The 25,189-nt window shown below is 38.9% G+C and overlaps 1 protein-coding gene across 3 annotated transcripts in view; it reads left to right on the top strand.

Moving 5' to 3' along the window:
• Positions 1–25,189, top strand: part of BRDT (bromodomain testis associated) — a 63,794-nt gene that overhangs the window by 13,261 nt on the left and 25,344 nt on the right. For 2 of the 3 annotated variants that reach the window (XM_054476468.1, XM_054476476.1), the window contains exons 3-13: positions 1,525–1,662; positions 5,051–5,165; positions 11,690–11,862; positions 12,470–12,817; positions 13,597–13,725; positions 15,012–15,200; positions 16,091–16,263; positions 16,337–16,626; positions 16,716–16,829; positions 17,066–17,209; positions 20,126–20,239. In XM_054476468.1, the coding sequence (XP_054332443.1) occupies positions 1,525–1,662; positions 5,051–5,165; positions 11,690–11,862; positions 12,470–12,817; positions 13,597–13,725; positions 15,012–15,200; positions 16,091–16,263; positions 16,337–16,626; positions 16,716–16,829; positions 17,066–17,209; positions 20,126–20,239 (1,927 nt within the window). The remainder of the gene's footprint in view (positions 1–1,524; positions 1,663–5,050; positions 5,166–11,689; positions 11,863–12,469; positions 12,818–13,596; positions 13,726–15,011; positions 15,201–16,090; positions 16,264–16,336; positions 16,627–16,715; positions 16,830–17,065; positions 17,210–20,125; positions 20,240–25,189) is intronic. The other variant, XM_054476484.1, reaches the window with a different exon arrangement.

Genomic DNA, 25,189 nt, shown 5'->3' with positions numbered 1-25,189 from the left:
GAGGTCCGGAGTTCAAGACCAGCCTGACCAACATGGAGAGACCCCCATCTCTACTAAAAATACAAAATTAGCAGGGCGTGGTGGCGCATGCCTGTAATCCCAGCTACCCAGGAGGCTGAGCAGGAGAATCTCTTGAACCTGGGAGGTGGAGGTTGCGGTAAGCCGAGATTGCACCATTGCCTGGGCAACAAGAGTAAAACTCCATCTCCAAAAATAAAAAATAAAAAAAATTTAACAGCTGATTTATTTAGCATCATTAAAGTCTATCCCAATGAGTAATTTTTTCCAAAAAAAAAAAAAGCTTATTTTTCTGAGCATTCGCATTCTTATTTTAATAATTTGTGATAAATTGTAATATGTGGTTTTTTTATTATAGTATATGTCACTTCACCTTTTGGATGCAGAGTTATCCTGAATTTTACCTTTTCCATGAAGTTTCTCTTGACACTTCCTGGCAGGCTTAGTTGCATCACATACAGAATTTGACTTTAGGTCTTACATTAGGAATTTTTAGCCATTCAGTAATGCAATGGTTGAGTAGTTTACAATATAGCTAGTCAACTTGAAGCTGGTATTTTATTCTATGGAGTCAGACTCCATAAAAACAAGGTTCTTTTTCCTCATGCCCTTTTTATTTTCAAGGATAATTTTATTCTCAAATTCTTACCTTTGTTCATCTTTATTGGCTTTTTTTTTTTTAAACATCTAAAAATAATGCCATAGCAGTCAGCTTTGTTTCTCATTACTGAAGGTTCTAGTTTCTAGAATATGGCCTTTTTTTTTTGAGACGGTCTCACTCTGTCACGCAGACTAGAGTGCAGTGGCATGATCTCAGCTTGCTGCAACCTCTGCCTCCTGGGCTCAAGTGATACTTGGGCCTCACCCTCCCAAGTAGCTGGGAAGACAGGCATGCGCCAGGACGTCTGGCTAATTTTCTGTTTTTTTGTTGTTGTTGTTGCTGTTGTTTTGTTTTTTGAGACAGAGTCTTGCTCTGTCCCCAAGGCTGGAGTGCAGTGGCACAATCTTGGCTCACTGCAACCTCTGCCTCCCAGGTTTGAGTGATTCTCCTCCCTCAGACTCCTGAGTAGCTGGGATTACAGGCACGCGTCATCACACCAGGCTTATGTTTGTATTTTTAGTGGAGATGGGGCTTCCCCATGTTGGCCAGGCTGGTCTCGAACTCGTGACCTCAGGTGATCCACCCGCCTTGGCCTCCCAAAGTGCTGGGATTACAGGCGTGAGCCACCATGCCCGGCCAATTTTCTGTATTTTTATTAGAGATGGGTTTCACCATGTTGGCCAGGCTGATCTTGAACTCCTGGCCTCAAGTGATCCTCCTGCCTCGGCCTCCCAAAGTGCTGGGACTACAGGCGTGAGCCACTGCGCCCAGCCAGAATATGGCTTTTTAAAGATAATCAGTTGCTCTCTCTAGTTACAGGTGTATAGTGTATTAAATTTCTTTGTGTATCAATAGTGGTAGTGTATTCATTCTTACTAACATTTAGAATTTGTTCAAAACCATAGGATTATTATACCATTATAAAAAACCCAATGGATTTAAATACAATTAAGAAGCGCTTGGAGAATAAATATTATGCGAAGGCCTCAGAATGTATAGAAGACTTCAATACAATGTTCTCAAATTGTTATTTATATAACAAGGTATGTAAGCCTTATGTTATACTTACTAATTCTTTGCCATTACATATAGGAGAGAAATGTATAAAATCATGTGATCATTTCAGATTTCAAGTCTCTTCATTTGAGATATTTTACGTGTGTGTGTGTGTGTGTGTGTGTGTGTGTATATATATATATAATTTTATTTTTTTGAGATGGAGTCTGGCTCTGTCACCCAGGCTGGAGTGCAGTAGTGTGATCTCAGCTCACTGCAACCTCTGCCTCCTGGTTCAAGTGATTCTCCTGCCTCAGCCTCCTGAGTAGCTGGGAATACAGGCACCCGCCAACCTGCCTGGCTAATTTTTTGTATCTTTTTTTAGTAGAGACGGGGTTTTACCATGTTGGCCTGGCTGGTCTCAAACTCCTGACCTCAGGTGATCCACCCACCTCAGCCTCCCAAAGTTCTGGGATTATAGGTGTGAGCCACTGTGCCTGGCCAAGATCTTTTACATATTTTTAAGGACAATACTTTTCACTGAATTTCATAATTTTCACATACCAATACTTGTTCAGTCTATTTGCTGTAATATTTTTGTGCCTGAATAGCTGTAGTGGCTATGTTTTTAAAAACTAAAATACCAGTGAGAGCTGGTTTCTGTGAATAAGGTATTTTAGAACGTTTTCTATTGCATTCCTGTCATTTTACTTATGAGATAAAGGAAAAGCCTTAGCGTATACTAATCTTCATTAAATTTTCACAGTATGGACCCCTGGCCATAACCTAAAAAGTGAAACCAATTGCCTACTTCTAAACTTCACAAGTTGATTTAAAGTTCAGATATGTTCTGGCCGGGCACAGTGGCTCACACCTGTAATCCCAGCACTTTGGGAGGCTGAGGCAGGAGGATCATGAGGTCAAGAGATCGAGACCATCCTGAGCAACATGGTGAAACCCCGCCTCACTAGAAATACAAAAATTAGCTGGGTGTGGTGGCGTGTGCCTGTAGTCCCAGCTACTCGGGAGGCTGAGGCAGGAGAATCGCTTCAGCCCAGGAGGTAGAGGTTGCAGTGAGCCTAGATGCCACCATTGCACTCCAGCCTGGTGACAGAGCAAGACACCTTCTCAAAAAAAAAAAAAAAAAAAAAAATTCCACCTTCCTGGGATGAGTCCTTTGACTCTCCCTTTTGCCTTTCCCTGTCTCTTGTTTTTCCGTCTAAAAAAAAGATCAGATATGCTCTTTGTTCTATCCCAGTAGTAGTACTTGGATTTGTGTTAATGAATTTGCCTATATGATATATGTAGAGATTTTTTTTTTTTTTTTTTTTTTTTTGAGATAGAGTCTTGCTCTGTTGCCCAGGCTGGAGTGCAGTGTATGTGGAGATTTTAAACTTAATCTTCATATTGGCTCTCATCCATAAAATTGGATTTGTGTATTTGGTTTTCTTCCATATAGTATTCCCATTTCCTACAGTACTGTATCCTTTTCTAGCTGTTCTAGGGCATCTAAATATTTTAAAGCTTATATCTCATTTAAATATGAGAATTCTAAGTATTTGTGATTTCGTTTATTCAAAATCACTGGTGAGTGACACTGAATTGTAATAGAAAGTTTGATTTGGCTCCCAAGAAAACTACCAATGCCAGCTTATATGTATAAAAGATTTAAAACTATTAGCCAATGAGAATGATTTTTTTTTTCTGAGACAGGGACTCACTGTGTTGCCTAGGCTGGACTTGATCTCCTGGGCTCAAGTGATACTCCCACCTCAGCCTCCTAAGTAACTGGGATTATAGGCACACAGCACTGCATCCAGCTCCAATGTGAATTTTTAAAAAATCAGTACCATTGGCAACTTCATTTTAATTTAACTACAATTCCAAAGGGTCCTTTCAGATGTAATATTTTAAAATGAAGTTTAGTAATTTTCCTGAGCTACCTAACTTAGAAATAAATGTTCTCTTTATTTAAGAGAACTGTTGCTTTGTAAATTACTTACTTTTTTTCTCAGTCATAAATTGAAGCAAGAGGAAGACTTGTAAGTGAATAGTTAAGATTGAAAAATTGAATATGTTGCCTGGGTGCGGTGGCTTATGCCTGTAATCCCAGCACTTTGGGAGGCCAAGGCGGGTGGATCACAAGGTCAGGAGTTCGAGATTAGCCTGGCCAAGATGGTGAAACCCTGTCTCTACTAAAACTACAGAAAGTAGCCAGACGCGGTGGCAGGCACCTGTAATCCCAGGTACTCGGGAGGCTGAGGCAGGAGAATCGCTTGAACCCAGGTGACAGAGGTTGCAGTGAGCCGAGATTGCACCACTGTACTCCAGCCTGGGAGACAGAGTGAGACTTTGTCATTGAATATGTTGGTAGAGTTGGCTTAGAAAAAAATATTTAAAAATTGAGTCAGTGCTACAGTGTTATTTTATTAATTAGTTACTTAAACAGAATTACTTCCAATCAAACCATGAGATACTTTGTACAGCCATGAGTAAGTTTTGTTTTAATCTATTTGTGAGTAGAAATTCTCTTTTTTTTTTCAAGATGGAGTTTTCACTCTTGTTGCCCAGGCTGGAGTGCAATGGCGCAATCTCAGCTCACCACAACCTCCACCTCCTGGTTCAAGCAATTCTCCTGCCTCAGCCTCCCAAGTAGCTGGGATTACAGGCATGCGCAACCACACCTGGCTAAATTTTTTTTTTTTTTAATGTAGTTTTGCTCTTGTTGCCCAGGCTGGAGTGCAATGGCACGATCTCAGCTCACTGCAACCTCCGCCTCCAGGGTTCAAGCAATTCTCCTGCCTCAGCCTCCTGAGTAGCTAGGATTACAGGCACGCACCACCACGCCTGGCTAATTTTGTATTTTTAGTAGAGACAGGGTGTCTCCACGTTGGTCAGGCTGGTCTCAAACTCCCAACCTCAGGTGATCCGCCCACTTCGGCCTCCCAAAGTGCTGGGATTACAGGCGTGAGCCACTGCGCCCAGCCTAATTTTGTATTTTTAGTAGAGACAGGCTTTCTCCATGTTGGTCAGGCTGGTCTCGAACTCCCGACCTCAGGTGATCCACCCCCGTCAGCCTCCAAAAGTGCTGGGATTACAGGCGTGAGCCACTATGCCTGGCGAAATTATCAGTTTTAATACCTGTTTGATTTAGTAGGATTGGTTGGATTGTAATTCTTTAGTGTTCAGAAAGCCATTTGGGTCCTTTTTAGAAGTTGAAGGAGTGGGATGCTAGAATTTTAAATGTGAGCTGCTTTCAGCCATAGAGAATAAGAAAATAAAATGTGAGCAGTTTCACTATTTTCTAAATTTATAAGAGATGAATACCGTCTAGGATTACTATGTTACTGCCTTCCATAAAGTGGGCTGAATTTAAAACATTTGGTACAGTGACCATACTGTATATCCTTATGGTATATTTAATATATTTTGTAGCCTGGAGATGACATTGTTCTTATGGCACAAACTCTAGAGAAGCTGTTTATGCAGAAATTATCTCAGATGCCACAAGAAGAGCAAGTTGTGGGTGGTAAGGAAAGAATCAAGAAAGGTAAGGCAGGAGGTAAACACTTTATGGTTCTCTCCCTTCTTTTCCCCTCTCTATCTGTCTTGTGTGTGTGTGTAAATCCCTCAGAGGAGACAGACATCCAGAAGTCCTACATCCTATTCTATTGATAAAAAATGTCCACTTAAAACAATCTGCCAAACCTTGATCACAAGGATGGATATCATTCAAGAATAGTGAGGACTGCATTGATTATGGCCTCGGAGCCAGCTTTCTTGTAGCATAATGCCATTCACATAGTAGGGATTCAGAAAATCATAGCTGTTACTACTGTTTTCAGTGGATCTTGTATCTGTGCTGTACTGATAAGAATGCCCAAATTGCTAGTGCTGTCTGTATTAAAAAAAAAATTCCATAGCTGAGAATGAAATGTTAGTATTGGGTTGGAAGATTGTCTTTTTTTCCTAACTTTTTCTTCACTCACAAAAATCTTTGGAGGAAATCATCTTTACAACTAATAATCATATCATTTAAATATGGTGTTTCAAAAATCTTAAATCTTAAGTATTCAAATAGATTTATTGTAGAGGTTAACCAAGAATGTAGTAAATGTTGGTTTATCTTTGGATCACTTAAGCAGTGTAAACTTTAAATTCTTAGTCATTCCATGTTAGTTTCCTCATTTACAATATCAGGAAAATATTTATTTATTTATTTATTTGTTTGTTTTGTTTGTTTATTTGAGATGGAGTCTTTGCTCTGTTGCCCAGGCTGGAGTGCAGTGGTGCAATCTCGGCTCACTCCAAGCTCTGCCTCCCAGATTCAAGCCATTATCCTGCCTCAGCCTCCAGAGTAGCTGGGACTACAGGTGCCCACCACCACGCCCCGCTAATTTTTTGTATTTTTTTTTTTTTTTTAGTAGAGTTGGGGTTTTACCATGTTAGCCAGGATGGTCTCGATCTCCTGACGTCGTGATCCGCCTGCCTCGGCCTCCCAAAGTGCTGGGATTACAGGCGTGAGCCACTGCGCCTGGCCCTAAAAATATTTATCTTTCATGATTGTAAATGTTTATAAAGTATATAGTTAAGTGCCTGAGATATAGGAAGCTTGTAATAGGTTCATGGCAGAGGTTGATTTTTTTTTGAGGTTTTTATTGGTACTAATATATGCTTTTTTATTGCTAATAGATCCTTAAGGTGGGTCATAACTTATAGTGCTTTAACCAAGTCTATGAGATATTCAGATACTCACTGATTATTTAAGTCCTTATTCTTATTTTAGAAAAGGTTGATCTAATGTCTGACAATGTGAGACCTGGGCTTCTACAAGAAGATTTAAATAAGCCCTTGTGAGGTAGATAATACATAGATCAGTATGGTATTTAAATTGTAAAACCAACGTGCTAATTGTTGCTGACTTAAATTATTACCCTTAGCAAGATAAAAATTATTATTTTTTCCATTTAATGTTGCTAGAAGGTAAAAATTATTGATCTTCTTATTGATCTTTTATCTGAGGGAAACATGCTGTTAACAGTTACCTGAGCATCTGAAACAAGTAGCTGCAACTTAACTCTCAAGTGTGTAAGTTTTTTGTTTTTTGTTTTTTGTTTTTGAGACAGAGTTTCACTCTTGTTGCCCAGGCTGGAGTGCAATGGCATGATCTCTGCTCACTGCAACCTCTGCCTTGAACTTCAGGTTCAAGTGATTCTCCTGCCTAGCTGGGATTACAGGCGCGTGCCACCATGCCCAGCTAATTTTTGTATTTTTTAGTAGAGATGGGGTTTCACCATGTTGGCCAGGCTGGTCTCGAACTCCTGACCTTAGGTGATCCACCCACCTTGGCCTCCTAAAGTGCTGTGATTACAGGCATGAGCCACTGCACCTGGCCTACATTTAAGTTTTTTGTTAGAAATAAAACTTGAAAAAAATTACAAGACAGTGCATTATGGAAAAAAATTAAGACAATGCATTATGACATGTGTCAGATGAAATTACATGTTAATATATGCTGTGTTTCAAAAGAATGAGACATTTTGTTTTATTTCGAGACAGGGTCTCATTCTGTCACCCTGGCTGGAGTGCAGTGGCACTCCACGATCAGTTCACTGCAGCCTCGAGCTCCTGGGCTTAAACAGTCCTCCCACTTTAGCCTCCCAAGTAGCCAATATTAAAGACATGTGCCACTACACCCAGCTAATTTTTTTGTTTCTTACAAAGGTGGGGTCTCATTTTGTTGCCCAGGCTCATCTTGATCTCCTGGCTTCAAATGATCCTCATGCCTTGGCCTCCCAAAGTGCTAGGATTACAGGCGTGAGCCACCATGCATGGCCAAGAGTGAGAAATTGATATGTGATGTGTGCTAGTACATTTTGTATTGCTATAAAGAAATACCTGGCTGGGCATTGTGGCTCATGGCTGTAATGCCAGCACATTGGGAAGCCAAGATGGGAGGATTACATGAGTCCAGGAATTCAAGACCAGCCTGAGCAGGATAGGAGGACCCTTTATAGAAAAATTTGAAACTTTGCCAGGTATAGTGGCATGCACCTGTAGTCCCAGCTCCTCAAGAGCCCAAGGTGGGAGGATTGCTTGAGCCCAGTAGGTTGAAGGTGCAGTGAGCCATGATCACACCACTGCAACAGAGCGACAGAGCAAGACCCTTTCTCAAAAAAAAACAAAAAAAAACAAAGAAAAGAAATATGTGAGGCTGGGTAATTTACAAAGAAAAGAGGTTTATTTGGCTCATGGTTTTGCAGGCTGTGTAAGTATGGCACCAGCATTTGCTTAGCTTCTGGGCCTCAGGAAGCTTTCAATCATGGTCAAAGGCAAAGAGGGAGCTGTTGTGTCACATGGTGAGGTGGGGGTAGGGAGGAGGTGCTCTTTTAAGCAACCAGATCTTATGTGAACTCATAGAGTGAGCACTCCTTCATTACGTCGAGGACAGCATCAAGAGATTCATGAGGGATCCACCCTCATGACCCAAACACCTCCCACACCAGGCCCCACCACCAACATTGGAGGTCACATTTCAACATAAGATTTGAAGAGGACAAAACATCCAAACCATATCACGCTGGAAAAGTTGGGAGAGGCTTTAGAGGTGATATAAGTTATGTTTGACCTCAAAGGATAGGTAGGATTTGGCTTCAGAGTGAATGTCTAAGTTTAAAAAACTTTTGACAAAAGCATTCCACTACCAGAGTCGTGTCTTTGTTAGTCACAGTGGTAGGAAAATTGTCATATGATGGTAGCTGGTTTAAAATAATGTTACGTACATGTTGATAATTTATGGCAAAGAAAACTCGGTATTAAACTGGTAATGTTGATTGAGCAAATACTTGAGTGCTAATTATGTACCACAACACTGTTCTGTGCTCTTGAGATATTATCAGTGAATAAAACAAACACTTTGCCATCTTGGAATTTATATTCCAGTAGAAAGTGAGAGACAAACATGACAGATTCAGGGGAGGCCTCATTGAGAAGTGAAGATTTGAAAGAACATTCCAGCTAGAGGAATCAGCTAGAGCAAAGGCCTATAACAGATCCTTTCCTCCTCCATCACTTTGAGCCAATGCCTTCATTTGTGAACAGATCTTGCCATCTCAACCATTTTATTCCTTTGGTTATCTCCCTTTTTTCTTGGATCATTAATCTCTCCTCCTCTATGGGGTTAGTCTCATGACCCTATAAGCTTGCTCTAGTATCTCATCTTTAAAATACTCCTTTATCCATATCCTTCCAGCTATTGTTGTTTTTTTTTCTTTGTTTCTTTCTTCCTATTTACTCATGTAGTCTCCTTAGCACAAGTTCTAGCTTTGATTCACCACCAAAAACGTTTTGTCAGTCAGGGTCACTTGTAGTCTTCATGCTGCAAAATTTAAGTAGTGTTTTTCTATTCTCATTTTATTTGACTTCTGTCAGTATTTGCCTTAGGAGACTACTGTGTCTTTCTTAAAATGCTTTTATTTCTTCGTGCACACACTAATCATGTGGACTTACTTCCCATTCTATAGTTCTCTTGACCTGGCTGGCTACTTCTTACCTTTATAGTGACATCTTAGTGTTCAGCTTTAGAGAGGGAGGCCTTCCTTGGCTACCCTCTCCATAATAGTTCTCTGCCTTAATTTAGTCAGTAACCTGTATATTTCCTTCCTAACACTTAGCATCACTTGTATTCAGTTTGATTACTTATTTTTTGTCTGTTTCTTACACTAGACAGTAAGCTCCAAGAGCAGATACTATGTCTGTCTTGTTCATTTTTGTGCCCTAGCACCTAAAATGGTGCCCAACACACAATAGGCATGCAGCAAATATTTACTGTGTTTCTCTCATGAACAAAGTACTGCATTAGGCACAAGGGATTTAGGGGTGACCAAAACAAAGTCCCCTTATCCTCACAGGGCTTTTTATTCTTGTGAGGGATAGAGACAAAATTAAATAATTGTAACTATTCCTCACTATGCATATCTAATTAGCTCCTGAGTTCAAAGAGCAACAGTTGGAATATCAAAGGATGTGAGATTATCTGAATGTATTTGATTCCTAAGTTTTAGAGAGTAGTGACAACTCAGATATTGAGGAATATCAACCCTATCTTAAAATACATTCAAATTTACTTAGTTCCTGAGTTTGTTTTGCAAGAATTGAAGAGCCGGAAATAGCTATATGTTGCGATCTACTCATCTGACAAAGGGCTAATATCCAGAATCTACAAAGAACTCAAACAAATTTACAAGAAAAAAACAATCCCATCAAAAAGTGGGTGAAGGATATGAACAGACACTTCTCAAAAGAAGACATTTATGCAGCCAAAAGACACATGAAAAAATGCTCATCATCACTGGCCATCAGAGAAATGCAAATCAAAACCACAATGAGATACCATCTCACACCAGTTAGAATGGCAATCATTAAAAAGTCAGGAAACAACAGGTGCTGGAGAGGATGTGGAGAAATAGGAACACTTGTACACTGTTGGTGGGACTGTAAACTAGTTCAACCATTGTGGAAGTCAGTGTGGCGATTCCTCAGGGATCTAGAACTAGAAATACCATTTGACCCAGCTATCCCATTACTGGGTATATACCCAAGGAAATATAAATCATGCTACTATAAAGACACATGCACACGTATGTTTATTGCGGCACTAGTCACAATAGCAAAGACTTGGAACCAACCCAAATGTCCAACAATGATAGACTGGATTAAGAAAATGTGGCACATGTGCCATGGTATACTATGCAGCCATAAAAAAGGATGAGTTTATGTCCTTTGTAGGGACACGGATGAAGCTGGAAACCATCATTCTTAGCAAACTATCGCAAGGACAGAAATCCAAACACCACATGTTCTCACTCATAGGTGGGAATTGAACAATGAGAACACTTGGACACAGGAAGGGGAACATCACACACTGGGGCCTGTCGTGGGGTAGGGGGAGTAGGGAGGGATAGCATTAGGAGATATGCCTAATGTAAATGACGAGTTAATGGGTGTAGCACACCAACATGGCACATGTATACATATGTAACAAACCTGCACGTTGTGCACATGTACCCTAGAACTTAAAAGTATAATAAAAAAAATTAAAAAAAATAAGAAGTGAGGTTGGAAGGAGGGAAGAAGTATGGAGAAGAGGACAAGCAGATTGTACACATGCTATGAGCACTTTGGTTTTTACTTAGCAAGATTACAAGCTGTCACTGATTTAAGTTTTAAAAGATCACTTTGGTAGCTGTTTTGAGGATAGACTATAGAGTACTGAAGCAGAAGGAAGACCTGCCTGGATGTTATTGCAATAATTGAGTTGTGCACTGATGATGCCTTGGGCCAAAGTGAATGCCACTTGTGAGAAGTGTTTGGAGTCTAGATAGGAAGATAATGCTAACAGGGTTTGCTGGTGGGTTGGATATGGAGTTTGAGAGACAGTGGAGTCAAAGATGACTTCAAGGTTTTTGTTGTGAACAATTAGAAGAATAGAGTTGCCTTGATGGAAGGTTGAACTTTTGAAATAACAGATTTCAGAGTGATATGATCCAAATGTCTTACATCATAACATTCTGTGAGAACAGGGCAGAAGAATGTGACAATTATTCCTTTGGCAGAATTTTCTGAAGAAGGTATTGATAAGAGAATCATATTCACATCTTTTGTTCTGTGATGGACTATGTAACAATTATGAAGTCCTTGGATATTTATGCAGAGCATTCTGAAGACCTCACATAGTATTGTATGGTTGGTCTCCAGAGTATCTGAAATTTTTCCTCATATTCATAGCTACCTGAAGCTAACCACACACCTCTATTATTAGTCTTGGTTTAAGCCAGGCACCTTTTTGAATAAAACTGATAAACCTACCATTTAATAACAAATGTTGAAGTCTCCATTATTATATCTAAATTGGTCTAACCTGTCTAATCCTGTGTGTGTAGATTTCAAAATGAAATAAGTATCCTATGCTTATATTGCTAAAAAGCTGAACTAAATGAAATAGAAAATAAGACAGAAAGTGATATTTTGTACTTTATTCATTCATATATTTGATTCTGGCTCATAATTTTCCAGGCACTCAACAGAATATAGCTGTTTCTTCTGCTAAAGAAAAATCATTGCCCAGCGCAACAGAAAAAGTATTTAAGCAGCAAGCAATTCCTTCTGTATTTCCTAAGACATCTATTTCTCCCTTGAACGTGGCACAGGGAGCTTCAGTCAACTCCAGTTCACAAACTGCGGCCCAAGTAAGTTTGTTGTAGTTTTTAAATCATTGCTTTTTAATGTTGGATTGTTTTTCCATTAATAGGAAAATTAGTCTTCAGCCTCTAGCAATTTTTCTTTTTTAATTCATTTAGTATCTAGCAATCTGAAATAATACTGTTTCCACCTCTCTATGCATTTTATGAATAGACACCTAAGAGGCTAGCCAAATTTTAGATATTTCTTAGGTAGAATTTGTACTGTTTGGGTATCTTGATAGTATTAATATCAGAAGTTGTTCACCTACATAGTTTTCTTTTAAAAATCACATATTCTTGCTGATTTTCAGGTATTCAGAAACTTTATTTGGTATAACTGTGACTTTGATTTTTTACTTGTCATTCATCTTAAGGTTTGCACAAGACATTCTTTGGTATGTGGGAAGATAATATTAGAACTATTTAGTTTGCCTACAAAAGGAAATTAACCTTTAGCAATATTTAATGCATGGATTGACAACAATATGTGTAAATTATCTATATAAAGACTTGGTGCCAATAATCTTTCCCTTTTTTTCTTTTAACTGATAAGGAACTATTGCTCTGAATATCATCTCAAATATATTTTTGTTGTTGAATTGTTCTGTTTTAGGTTACAAAGGGTGTGAAGAGGAAAGCAGATACAACAACTCCTGCAACTTCAGCAGTTAAAGCAAGTAGTGAATTTTCTCCAACATTCACAGAAAAATCAGTGACACTGCCACCTATAAAAGAAAATATGCCAAAGAATGTTTTGCCAGATTCTCAGCAACAATATAATGTGAAGAGTGTTAAAGTAACTGAACAATTAAAACACTGTAGTGAGATTCTTAAAGAAATGCTTGCAAAGAAACATTTTTCATATGCATGGCCCTTTTATAATCCTGTTGACGTTAATGCTTTGGGACTCCATAACTACTATGACATTGTCAAAAATCCAATGGATCTTGGAACTATTAAGGTAAATGTTGCCTTAAAAGGAAGAACTTCTTTTTCTTGATTATAAAAGTAATTCATCATTGCAAAGAAATCTTAAAATCTAGAAAAAGATGAAGGAAATTAAGATCATCCGAGTCATACTACCTGGAGTGAGTCTCTGGAAAATTTTTAAATATATCTTTTTGTTTTCTTCCACTTGAACATGTCCATGGTTCTAGGCCGGGCACAGTGGCTCATGCCTGTAATCTTAGCACTTTGGGAGGCCAAGGCAGGCGGATCACTTGAGGCCAGGAGTTTGAGACCACCCTGGCCATGGCAAAACCTCGTCTCTACTAAAAAAAAAAAAAAAAAAAAAAAGCTGGGAATGGTAGTGCATGCCTATGGTCCCAGCTACTCCAGAGGCTGAGTCACGAGAATCACTTGAACCTGGGAGGAGGAGAGGTTGCAGCGAGCGGAGATCATGCACTGCACTCCAGGCTGGGTGACAGAGGGAAACTCTGTCTCAAAAAAAAGATTATATGAAAACACTCTGCTTCTCTGCTTTTGTGATTTTGTTCCTGTTCTCTTTACTTGGAATGTCCTCCTTCCTTATCTCTACTTGTCAAAATTCACTGGATTTTTTTTCAAAGTCTGAAAAATATGAAACAAATGTAGCAAAATTTTAACATTTGTCAAATCTGGATGGTGGGCAACTGTTTTCTGTATATTTGAATTATTTTGTAATATGAACATTTAATGTAGGTGCTCAAATAATTATTGAATTGAACTGTTTGTGAATCCTGTAGTTTTTCTTTAATTTAGGAGAAAATGGATAACCAAGAATATAAGGATGCATACAAATTTGCGGCAGATGTTAGATTAATGTTCATGAATTGCTACAAGTACAATCCTCCAGATCACGAAGTTGTGACAATGGCAAGAATGCTTCAGGTGAGCTGTTACTGTGCTCTGAAAGTGTTTTTCCTCTGAACATAGTTGAAACGTTTTTTAGAACCATAACTTAAGAGATAAAGAATAATAACTCCTACACCTCTAAGTATTAAATGGCAAAAACCACAATTACTTTTGCACCAACAAAACAGTTTATGAATTATACTTTTAAAACTGAGAGGGTTGTGTGTTTTATTTTGTTTTGTTTTGTTTTTTTTTTTTTTTGAGTTCTTGCATCCTTTAGTAGCGAATCTTTTAATGAAGCTGGCCTGCATACAAAGGAAACTGGAGAAATATTAGTGAAGAGGGGATGTAGATATATGATATATAGGGTTGACTAGAGCCCATGTCCCACTGAGGGGACAGTCTAAATGGCTGGAGGTAATAGAATGATTTACCAACTACAGGGCCCTTGAAAGAAGATCCCCTGTGCCGGCCGGGCGCGGTGGCTCACGCCTGTAATCCCAGCACTTTGGCGGGCCGAGGCGGGTGGATCACGAGGTCAGGAGATGGAGATCATCCTGGCTAACATGGTGAAACCCCGTCTCTACTAAAAAATACAAAAAAATTAGCCAGGCGTGGTGGTGCCTGTAGTCCCAGCTGCTGGCGGGGCTGAGGCAGGAGGAGAATGGCGTGAACGCGGGAGGCAGAGCTTGCAGTGAGCCGAAACCGTGCCACTCCACTCACTCCAGTCTGGGCAACAGAGCGAGACTACGTCTCAAAAAAAAAAAAAAAAAAAAGAACCCCTATATTACTTGAGAGGTCTATCTTGCCTGAAAAAAAATGGAGAAAAGTTGGTAAGTTTGGCAGGCAGAGAAGCATGAGTCTTTTTTTTTTTTTTTTTTTTTTGAGATGGAGTTTCGTTCTTGTTGCCCAGGCTGGAGTGTAGTGGCGCAATCTTGGCTCACTGCAACCTCTGCCTCCCGAATTCAAGCGATTCTCCTGCCTCAGCCTCCGAAGTAGCTGGGATTACAGGCATGCGCCACCACACCTGACTAATTTTGTATTTTTAGCAGAGACGGGGTTTCTCCATGTTGGTCAGGCTTGTCTTGATCTCCCCATCTCAGGTGATCCACCCGCCTTGGCCTCCCAAAGTGCTAAGATTACAGGCGTGAGCCATGGCGCCTGGCCAGCATCAGTCTTAATACGTTTCTTCTGATATATCTTAAAGGAAAAAAGAATTCTGGTCAAAATATGACACTGAAATGTACTTTTTATTAAAAGCTATGATTGCTGGATTAAATAAAAAATGCAGAAAACCATAACAAACTAATTTTTCATTATAGGATGTTTTCGAAACGCATTTTTCAAAGATCCCAGTTGAACCTGTTGAGAGTATGCCTTTATGTTACATCAAAACAGATATCACAGAAACCACTGGTAGAGAGAACACTAATGAAGCCTCCTCTGAAGGGAACTCTTCTGATGATTCTGAAGATGAACGAGTTAAGCGTCTTGCAAAGCTTCAGGAGCAGGTAGTTGATTGATTGTATTGATACAAATTTTGATAATCTATGAGCTGCTAATCTATCAGGAAATTTTTTCTGCAGATTTAAAGCTGTTATAGTTAGATCGCTTCATAACTGTGGCTTTATTTACTTATTGGCAAATTTTTAATGTTTAATAGTTTTTCCTAATCAAATATTTATTATCATAAAAATCTGTTATTTTAAAAAATTATGTTATCTATTCCTAATCATGAGTGGTTGATTCTCATGGAAATAATTTAAGAAATAATCAGAGATATTTTATGAATGAGGTCTTATTTAACATTAACTGCTTTTTATGATAAAATGTTAAACGGTTCTGGAGCTCAAGTCTGAAAAATCAATGATTAAAAACTTAAGACCAACCAGGCACCGTGGCTCACGCCTGTAACCCCAACACTTTGGGAGTCCAAGGTGGGAGGATTGCACGAGCCCAGGAGTTCGAGACCAGCTTGGGCAACATAGTGAGACCACGTCTCTACAAAAAAATAAAAAAAACGAGGCAGGAGGATCACTTGAGCTTAGGAGGTTGAGGCTGCAGTGAGCCAGGATCATACCACTGCACTCCCACCTGGGTGACGGAGCAAGACCCTGGCTCAAAAAACAAACTTAAGACCACCTGGAAATGTTATTTATTCTTGATCTGTTGGTAGTTGAATATTTAAGTTTATGGGTTGAGCACATGATAGTTTTTGTAATTTAATATATGCCTTTTAAAAATTCAGTGCATTTGTGAAATTAAATAAAAACTTGAAGGAAATGTAATAAGAAATGAATTTCACAAAAGACACTCTTGACTTTGGAGTGGCTTGATTTTTTTCTAGTTTCTTTAATTATTTAGAGACATGAATGTTTACAGATTTTTTTTCTTTTATCAGCTTAAAGCTGTACATCAACAGCTCCAGGTTTTGTCCCAGGTACCTTTCCGTAAGCTAAATAAAAAGAAAGAGAAGTCTAAAAAGGAAAAGAAAAAAGAAAAGGTTAATAACAGCAATGAAAATCCAAGAAAAATGTGTGAGCAAATGAGACTAAAGGAAAAGTCCAAGAGAAAGTAAGTATCTTTTATTATGATAGCTTATTAAGACAATAACGATAAGTTGGACTAAATTGAGTTTTTGTTACAGTCAGCCAAAGAAAAGGAAACAACAGTTCATTGGTCTAAAATCTGAAGATGAAGATAGTGCTAAACCTATGAACTATGATGAGAAAAGGCAGTTAAGTTTGAATATAAACAAACTCCCTGGAGATAAACTTGGGCGAGTAGTTCGCATAATACAATCAAGAGAGCCTTCTCTGAGCAGTTCCAATCCTGATGAGATAGAGATAGACTTTGAAACACTGAAAGCATCAACACTAAGAGAATTAGAAAAATATGTTTCGGCATGTCTAAGAAAGAGACCATTAAAACCTCCTGGTATGTATTTCTGCATATTAATAGAAATCGGTTTGGTATTTATGTTGGTTTTTGGTTATACTCACTTTCTTCCCTCCTAAATCACACAGCTAAGAAAATAATGATGTCCAAAGAAGAACTTCACTCACAGAAAAAGCAGAAGTTGGAAAAGCAGTTACTGGATGTTAATAATCAGTTAAATCCTAGAAAACGTCAAACAAAGTGTAGGTGGCAGTTTTTATATGTATGTACGTATGTATGTATGTATGTAGAGACAGGGTCTTGTGATGTTGCCCAGGCTGGTCTTGAACTCCTGGCCTCGTGTGATCCTCCACCTTGGCCTCTTAAAGTGCTGAGATTACAGGCATAAGCGACCATGCCCAGCCTAGGTGGCAGTTTTTAAATGTTCCTGCAACTATTTAATTCTTCTGGCATTTTAATATGTTTCTCTGTTTTGTAGCTGATAAAACGCAACCATTCAAAGCTGTTGGAAGTGTTTCCCGACTGAGTGAGAGCAGCAGCAGCAGCAGCAGCAGCAGCTCATCAGAGTCTGAAAGTAGCAGCAGTGACTTAAGCTCTTCAGACAGCAGTGATTCTGAATCAGGTTAGCTGTCCCCTTAAATGTACCTCTGTTGATGGGAGCATTTTTTTTTTCCTGTCATATTGATTTATATTTTGAAGAAATATTTGTTACTTACCCAGAATCCATGGTTTGTATATCATGCTAATTATTTAATTGCATGTTGACAATCTTAGTATTTTCCCTAAAAGAGATACTGTGTAAGATGAAACTTCGTATTATATGTATATGACGTGTAGGTTTGTAATGCTGAAAAAAAATTTCCTCAAGGAGGGATAGTCTCAATAAATAATTTCAAATCTTAATATCAAAATATATCCCAAAATAATGACCTTTACTTGTTTTATAAAATAAAAGATTATTGAGAGCACCTTTCCCTTTACTCTCCATGATCTATCAGATCACTCTAATGTTGCAAGAGATGCCGTGTTGTGATACTATGTTCTGAATTGAATAATCCTTTTGAGTTAAGAAACCAGTCATCCCAGAAGCTGTAAATCAGATTTTTTTTTCTACTTCTTTGGTTTCTTCACTGTAGAGTATTTTCTTCCATCTATAGAAAAATGTACTTTAAATTCAGATTCTCAGCTATGCTCAAGTGCCATATTATCTTGTATAGTTTAGCAGTTGCATCAAGCTTAGGTCATTTATGTTTTCTTTGTGCTTTTCTATTAATGATTACATAGTTGATAAGTAATCACTACCCCAAGAATACTGACTTGGCAGTGGTGTTCCATCTTTATTGACCAAAAGCCAAATTCAGAATTTGGACACTGTTGTCCCTAAATTTTGCTTTATTTTAAATGAGGTGTTTCTTGTGAAATTCAGTTATCTTTTTAAAGAAACATCTCACACAGAATATTGTGACATCAGGAATTCTTAGCATTATTAAAAGCATCCCTCTTTTTTTCAGTGTGGTAGTATGGTCTGCTGACTTGCAATACGTTCTATTTAACTCTTAGTTCTGTTTAGTTTGCATTTATATGGTGCTGATTGCTGTATTTTGTTTTTACATTTCTAAAGTATATAGTGATAAACATTTTTGGAGAATAAACAGAATTTTTACTTCGGGATTTGTCATATTAGAAAATTTAAAAATGTAGGGCTCTGATTATATAGTATTTCCTTATTTGACTTCTAAGCATAGAACAATACTGGAAAAACTTAAGTTGCATTTAGTATTTTCAATTGTAATTAGCATTTGTAACTTCATCTAAATAAAGCATAATAAGTTAGAGCACTTTGTCTTTTTTTTGTAGGATAAAACTCTTACTGTTCCTGTTAGTTTGAATTATCTAATTATAATAAATGCTTCAAGTGTTAGAGGAAAAGTACAATATAATACAGAGTTTTCAATAAAGTACCTTAATTTTAATATGAATTATCACTTTCTGATACAATATTATTATATGTTGCTTGGAGGAAAGAATGTTTATCACTAACTTGTGTTCTTAAAATAGTGCAATATATATTCTCTGTTTTTCTAACATTCTATCAGAATAACTCAGTCTCAGAATTCAAATCCTCTTTTTTTGAGACGGAGTCTCCCTCTGTCGCCCAGGCTGGAGTGCAGTGGCGCGATCTCGGCTCACTGCAAGCTCCACCTCCTGGGTTCACGCCATTCTCCTGCCTCAGCCTCCCAGGTAGCTGGGACTACAGGCACGCCCAGCTAATTTTTTGTATTTTTAGTAGAGACGGGGTTTCACCGTGTTAGCCAGGATAGTCTCGATCTCCTGACCTTGTGATCCACCCACCTTGGCCTCCCAAAGTGCTGGGATTCCAGGCATTAGCCACCACGCCTGGCCTAGAATTCAAATCTTAAAACATTGCTATGTTGAATTTTTATTTTATGGCTGACATTTTTGTTTAATGTCATCTTTTTCAATTAAAAGGAGTTTTAAAATATATAATGTTGAAATCAAAATAGCAAGGTTTTTTTTGTTTGTTTTTGTTTTTTTTTTTGAGCGGATTCTCACTCTGTCACCAGGCTGGAGTGCAGTGATGTGATCGTGGCTTACTGCAACCTCCACCTCCTGGGTTCAAGTGATCCTCCCACCGCAGTCTCCCAAGTAGCTGGGATTACAAGTGTATGCCACCACACCCAGCTAATTTTTGTATTTTTAGTAGAGATGGGGTTTCATCATGTTGTCCAGGCTGGTCTTGAACTCCTGACCTCAAGTGATTCTCCCTCCTTGGCCTCCCAAAGTGCTGGAATTACAGGCGTGAGCCACTGTGCCCAGCCTAAAGTGGCAAGTTTTTATATTTGAACCTGCATTATGGATAGTGTACAATTTGTGACACAAGGTCAATTTGTCTTCTAATCTGATAGTGTGAGTTGTTTATTTTTGAAATTTTAATTGTTTTATGAATAAACTGTGCTTTATTAGAAAAATACTTTATATATATTATAAATTGCAAATGCAAAGACAAATGGGAAAAAATTATATCTTTGCTTAATACTAAATGAAGTAATTGGACCTTTTGTCCTAATTTTTTTTGCCTTTCTCCACATCTTCTAATGTTCTAAATATCAATTTCAGTTGCAGCTGTTATTTTAAAGGCTCTTAATTTCTAGCATGTAAACTAAGAACATTTTTTACTTCCCTGGGAACAACACACATAAAAAAAAAAGCCCTGAAAATTGTGAAAAATAAGCAAGTCAAATAATATCATTAGCAATGTCTAATATAAAAATAATTAAAGCACCTACTATTCTTAATTATACTAGTAACATTCTCAAGGAACAGATGGCAAATTCTATGTCAAAGTTTCAAGCATGGGCAGAATGAGGCTGTTTACTAAGAAAATTTAATTTATGAAAATTAGGCACATCAGCAAAAGCTTTATCTGCTACATCAGTAAAAATTGACTGAAAATATAAATATGAAAAATAAAATATAAATATGAAAAAATAAAAATAAAAATTTTTTTTTGAGACAGGGTCTGGCTCTGTCGCCCAGGCTACAGTGCAGTGTCACGATCACAGCTCACTCCTCTGCCTCCTGGGCTCAAGCCATCCTCCTGCCTCAGCCTGCCAAGTAGCTGGGCCTACAGGTATGTGCCACCATGCTAGGCTAATTTTTGTACTTTTTTTTGACAAAAATGTTTAGGGTTTCAACATGTTTCCGAGGTTGGTCTTGAACTCCTGAGCTCAAGTGATCTGCCCACCTCGGCCTCCCAAAGTGCTGGGATTACAGGTCTGAGCCACCATGCTCGGCCCATAAATATAATTTTTATTGCTTTAAAAATAATTATGATTTGGCCAGAACTGAAACTTGCAGTTGGATATCATGATTCCAGAATTCTGATTAATAGGCTTTTGATTATTTATTGAAGATAATAGGCTTTGATTATTATTATTATTATTTTATTTATTGTTTTGTGAGACGGAGTCTCACTCTGTCGCCCAGGCTGGGGTGCAGTGGCACAATCTTGGCCCACTGCAACCTCCGCCTCCCGGGTTCAAGCAATCGAGTAGCTGGGACTACAGGAGCATGCCACCACACCGGCTAATTTTTTATTTTTAGTAGAGGCGGTGTTTCACCATGTTAGCCAGGATGGTCTCGATCTCCTGACCTGGTGATCCGCCCCCTTGGCCTCCCAAAGTGCTGGGATTACAGGCATGAGCCACCGCGCCTGGCAATTTTTTGTATTTTTAGTAGAAATGGGGTTTCATCATGTTGGCTAGGATGGTCTCAAACTCCTGACGTCAGGTGATCTGCATGCCTCGGCCTCCCAAAGTGCTGGGATTACAGGAGTGAGCCATCGTGCCTGGTCTTTAGTAATTTTTTCTTAATGTAATTTTCATTTAGTATCTGTCTTCCTGGATTTTCTTATAGCAATTTGGCTATATGCAATTTTTCAAAGCAAGTCAGTCTTTTATAATGTTTGTGTTAGAGACAGAGCTTTAATTACTTTTGCTTTTTTTTTTTTTTTTTTTTTTGAGATGGATTCTCCCTCTGTCGCCCAGGCTGGAGTGCAGTGGTGCCGTCTCGGCTCACTGCAAGCTCCACCTCCCGGGTTCACGCTATTCTCCTGCCTCAGCCTCCCGAGCAGCTGGGACTACAGGCGCCCGCCACCACGCCCAGCTATTTTTTTCTATTTTTAGTAGAGACGGTGTTTCACCGTGTTAGCCAAGATGGTCTCGATCTCCTGACCTCGTGATCCACCCGCCTCCACCTCCCAAAGTGCTGGGATTACAGGCGTGAGTCGCCACGCCTGGCACTTTTTCTAAAGTCTTTTTTTTTTTCTTTTTTTTTTTTCTGAGACTGAGTCTTGCCTTGTCACCCAGGCTGGAGTGCAGTGGCGCGAACTCGGCTCACTGCAAGTTCCACCTCCCGGGTTCACGCTATTCTCCTGCCTCAGCCTCCCGAGCAGCTGGGACTACAGGCACCCGCCACCACGCCCGGCTAATTTTTTGTATTTTTTAGTAGAGACGGGGTTTCACCATGTTAGCCAGGATGGTCTCCATCTCCTGACCTCGTGATCCGCCCGCCTCGGCCTCCCAAAGTGCTGGGATTACAGGCACAAGCCACCACACCCGGCCTAAAGTTTTAAATATTATTGACTTCTTATACTGTGTTATGAGTTGGTCTCTCTTTACTACAATATCGTTATTCTGTTTAGGTGTGGCAAATGTTTTAAGGTTTAATATCTGAAAAATCTTTGAGTGTTGTAAGTAGTATTGAAGCTATTTATTATTCCACATTACTTAAGTGGCTGTCTTTCATCATCCCCAAACTTCAGTTTATGCACTTTTAAAAATATAGACTTAGTTCTGCTTTGAGAGCTTGTGTGGAGGGTCTAGCAGGGGAGCACAGCTACTTGTATACCCTTGACCGATGAACAGTCCTCCTCTATCAGAGAAGGTCCTCTTCGACCAAGTGCACTGCTTCGGGAGGGATATACATGGAGTGGTGAGGGAGAAAGGGGATACCTTCCTGGCCATCCAGATCAGCCGAATTAACCCTTTGATCAATGGGGTGACAGGTGTTGCAGCCAGATCACCCTCACTTCCTTAATTCTGCTTTGTTAAGTAGGATTGATCACATGGGTGGAACATTGATTTCCAAGGAAAGTTTTATTTAAAAATCTAGCAAATTCACTTAATTCTCATTTTAAACAAGATATTAAATCAGTTTCAAGATATTTGTAATGAAATCCCAAATCCTTTTTTTTTTTTTTTTTTTTTTTTGAGACGGAGTCTTACTCTGTTGCCCAGGCTGGAGTGCAATGGCATGATCTCACCTCACTGCAAGCTCCACCTCCCGGGTTCACGCCATTCTCCTGCCTTAGCCTCCCGAGTAGCTGGGACTACAGGTGCCCGCCACCACGCCTGGCTAATTTTTTGTATTTTTAGTAAAGATGGGGTTTCAACGTGTTAGCCAGGATGGTCTCGATCTCCTGACCTCGTGATCCACCCACCTCGGCCTCCCAAAGTGCTGGGATTACAGGCGTGAGCCACCATGTCCAGCCCAAATCCTTGAAAAATGAAAATGAGAGCTCTATGGACTGGAAGCAGCATGTCATTGCAAATTTTAATGTGATTTGATTTTATTTATCTTTTTGACTGGTGTCAGCATATGCAGATAAGTCAAGAACATTTATTAAACATCGGTATAAATATAAAATCTTTTAAAATGATTTTTCATAACTAAAATCATTAAATGTCAGATCAAAGATGTAGCCAAGCCTTGAAAATGAAATCAATTCTAATGCATGTATCTTATGTTGACTAGGCTGTGCTAGTATGCACACATAAGCTATTGAGAGTTTTCTAATGCTCAACAACCTTGGGGTTACCTTGAGTGATTTATAGGGAGGAATATAACTAATAGCTTTAATCCTGTGACTAATAATGATACTGAGAAAAAAAATCAAAAGGAACAGCTTATCAATAGGAGTGCTTTTAATTAAAGCCTTATAGGAAATAACTCCAGGAACTGTCTAAACATAAGCTCAGATACTTGATTAGTGTGAAATAGAATTTTTTCAGTGCACTTAATTTCAATTTTTACAGAGTTAAACACAAAGAAACTAAATGGTCATGGCATCAATTCACTGTTTTTCTTTAGTTGTTTAAGACTTAAAGTGAATTTGTCACTTCATCCTTTGGACTTTTTGCATTTTATTGGATTTAGTGTAATGTTCAGAGAATGAAATTTATAAGTTCTTTAACATTTGTTTCTTTTTTTAAAAAGCTTTCTTAGTTGTGGGTGATATCAAACAGGAATAAATATATTTGTAATTTTAGTACTACCACCTAGGTCTTCAATAGACATGACAAGGATATGATTTTTTTCATGCAAGGTTTGGAAACCAACAAACTTTGTTCAAGCCTAGATTTTAACTTTTTAGAGGAAGATAATTTAGTAAGTGCAGGAGGTATACAAGGAAAGCCTCTAAATAATCTTTGCCATTCAAACTAGAAAGCTAAAGGTAAATGACTAGAGTTTATTAAATTATTTTAGACTTTTATAAATTCCTTTTTTTTTTTTTTGAGACAAAGTCTCACTGTTGCCGAGGCTGGAGGTCAGTGGCTCGATCTCAGCTAACTGCAACCTCTGCCTCCTAGGTTCAAGCCTTCCAAGTAGCTTGGCAACAGACATGCACCACCAAGCCTGGCTAATTTCTGTATTTTTAGTAGAGACTGGGTTTCACCATGTTGGCCAGGCTTGTCTTGAACTCCTTGGCTTCAAGCGATCTGCCTGCCTCGGCCTCCCAAAGTGCTGGGATTACAGGCATGAGCCACCACGCCTGGCCTACCAATCACTTTTCTATAATCTGTCCTCTATAACAAAAGTGTGATTTCTTTTTCTAATTTAAAAGTCTTTGGTAATTATGTCTGCTATATATGGCATCATATTCTGTTTTTTTTTGTTTGTTTGTTTGTTTTTTTGAGATGGAATCTCACTCTGTTGCCCAGGCTGGAGTGCAGTGGTACGATCTCGGCTCACTGCAGCCTACGCTTCCTGGGTTCAAGCAATTCTCCTGCCTCAGCCTCCTGAGTAGCTGGAGCTACAGGTGCACACCACCATCCCCGGCTAATTTTTTTTGATATTTTTTAGTAGAGACGGGGTTTTACCATATTGGCTAGGCTGGTCTCGAACACCTGACCTCATGGTCTGCCCGCCTCAGCCTGCCTCAGCCTCCCAAAGTGCTGGGATTACAGGCGTGAGCCACTGTGCCCGGCCTTGTTTTTTTTTTAATCATATTATGTTCCTATCCAACTTTTCAGGTTTTTTAGTTCAAATTGGCTTGCTGATAATATTTAGTATCTCTGGAACATCTATCTCAGTGCTTTGATTGGTGATAGATATTAAGTAAACTCTTTAATCAAATCTCTATGATTGCAGATCTTTTTTTTAGTTCTATGGGTTTTTTTTTTTTTGAGACAGAGTCTCGCTCTTTCACCCAGGCTGGAGTGCAATGGCAGAATCTCCACTCGCTGCAACCTCTGCCTCCCGGCTTCAAGCAATTCTTCTGCCTCAGCCTCCTGAGTAGCTGGGATTACAGGTTTGCACCACCACGCCCAGCTAATTTTTGTATTTTTGGTAGAGGGGGGTTTTCACCAGGCTGGCCAGGCTGGTCTCAAACTCCTGACCTCAGGTGATCAGCCTGCCTTGGCTTCCCAAAGTGCTGGGATTACAGATGTGAGCTACCACGCCCGGCCTTGTTATCGATTTTAATTGATGTTTGCTAGCACTGATAGAGCTTCTTCACTAATTGAAATATGGTTGTAGTTTGGTAGTGAAAATATGTATGTTTGTCTTTTAATTTCAAAGGCCAGGAACTCATGAATAAGCATATATATGTAGTTTTAGTTTATTATGCTCTTAAAAAAGTCAGTTATGTAAGATTAGAATGAGAAGCAAAATGCTGAGACTTTTATGAGACATATATAGTAGGTGTTTTTATTTTTTTAATTAAAATTCCTTGATGCCTTTTGCTAATATCTTTAGATTTTGAGGTGCTAAGTTTTTGGGACTTCGAACTCCTGACCTC

The sequence above is a fragment of the Pongo pygmaeus genome, chromosome 1 (genome assembly GCF_028885625.2).
Source record: "Pongo pygmaeus isolate AG05252 chromosome 1, NHGRI_mPonPyg2-v2.0_pri, whole genome shotgun sequence".
In the NCBI taxonomy this organism is placed as follows: domain Eukaryota; kingdom Metazoa; phylum Chordata; class Mammalia; order Primates; family Hominidae; genus Pongo; species Pongo pygmaeus.
Note: the sequence above shows the minus strand (reverse complement) of the source record. Positions and strands in the feature narration are given on the sequence as shown.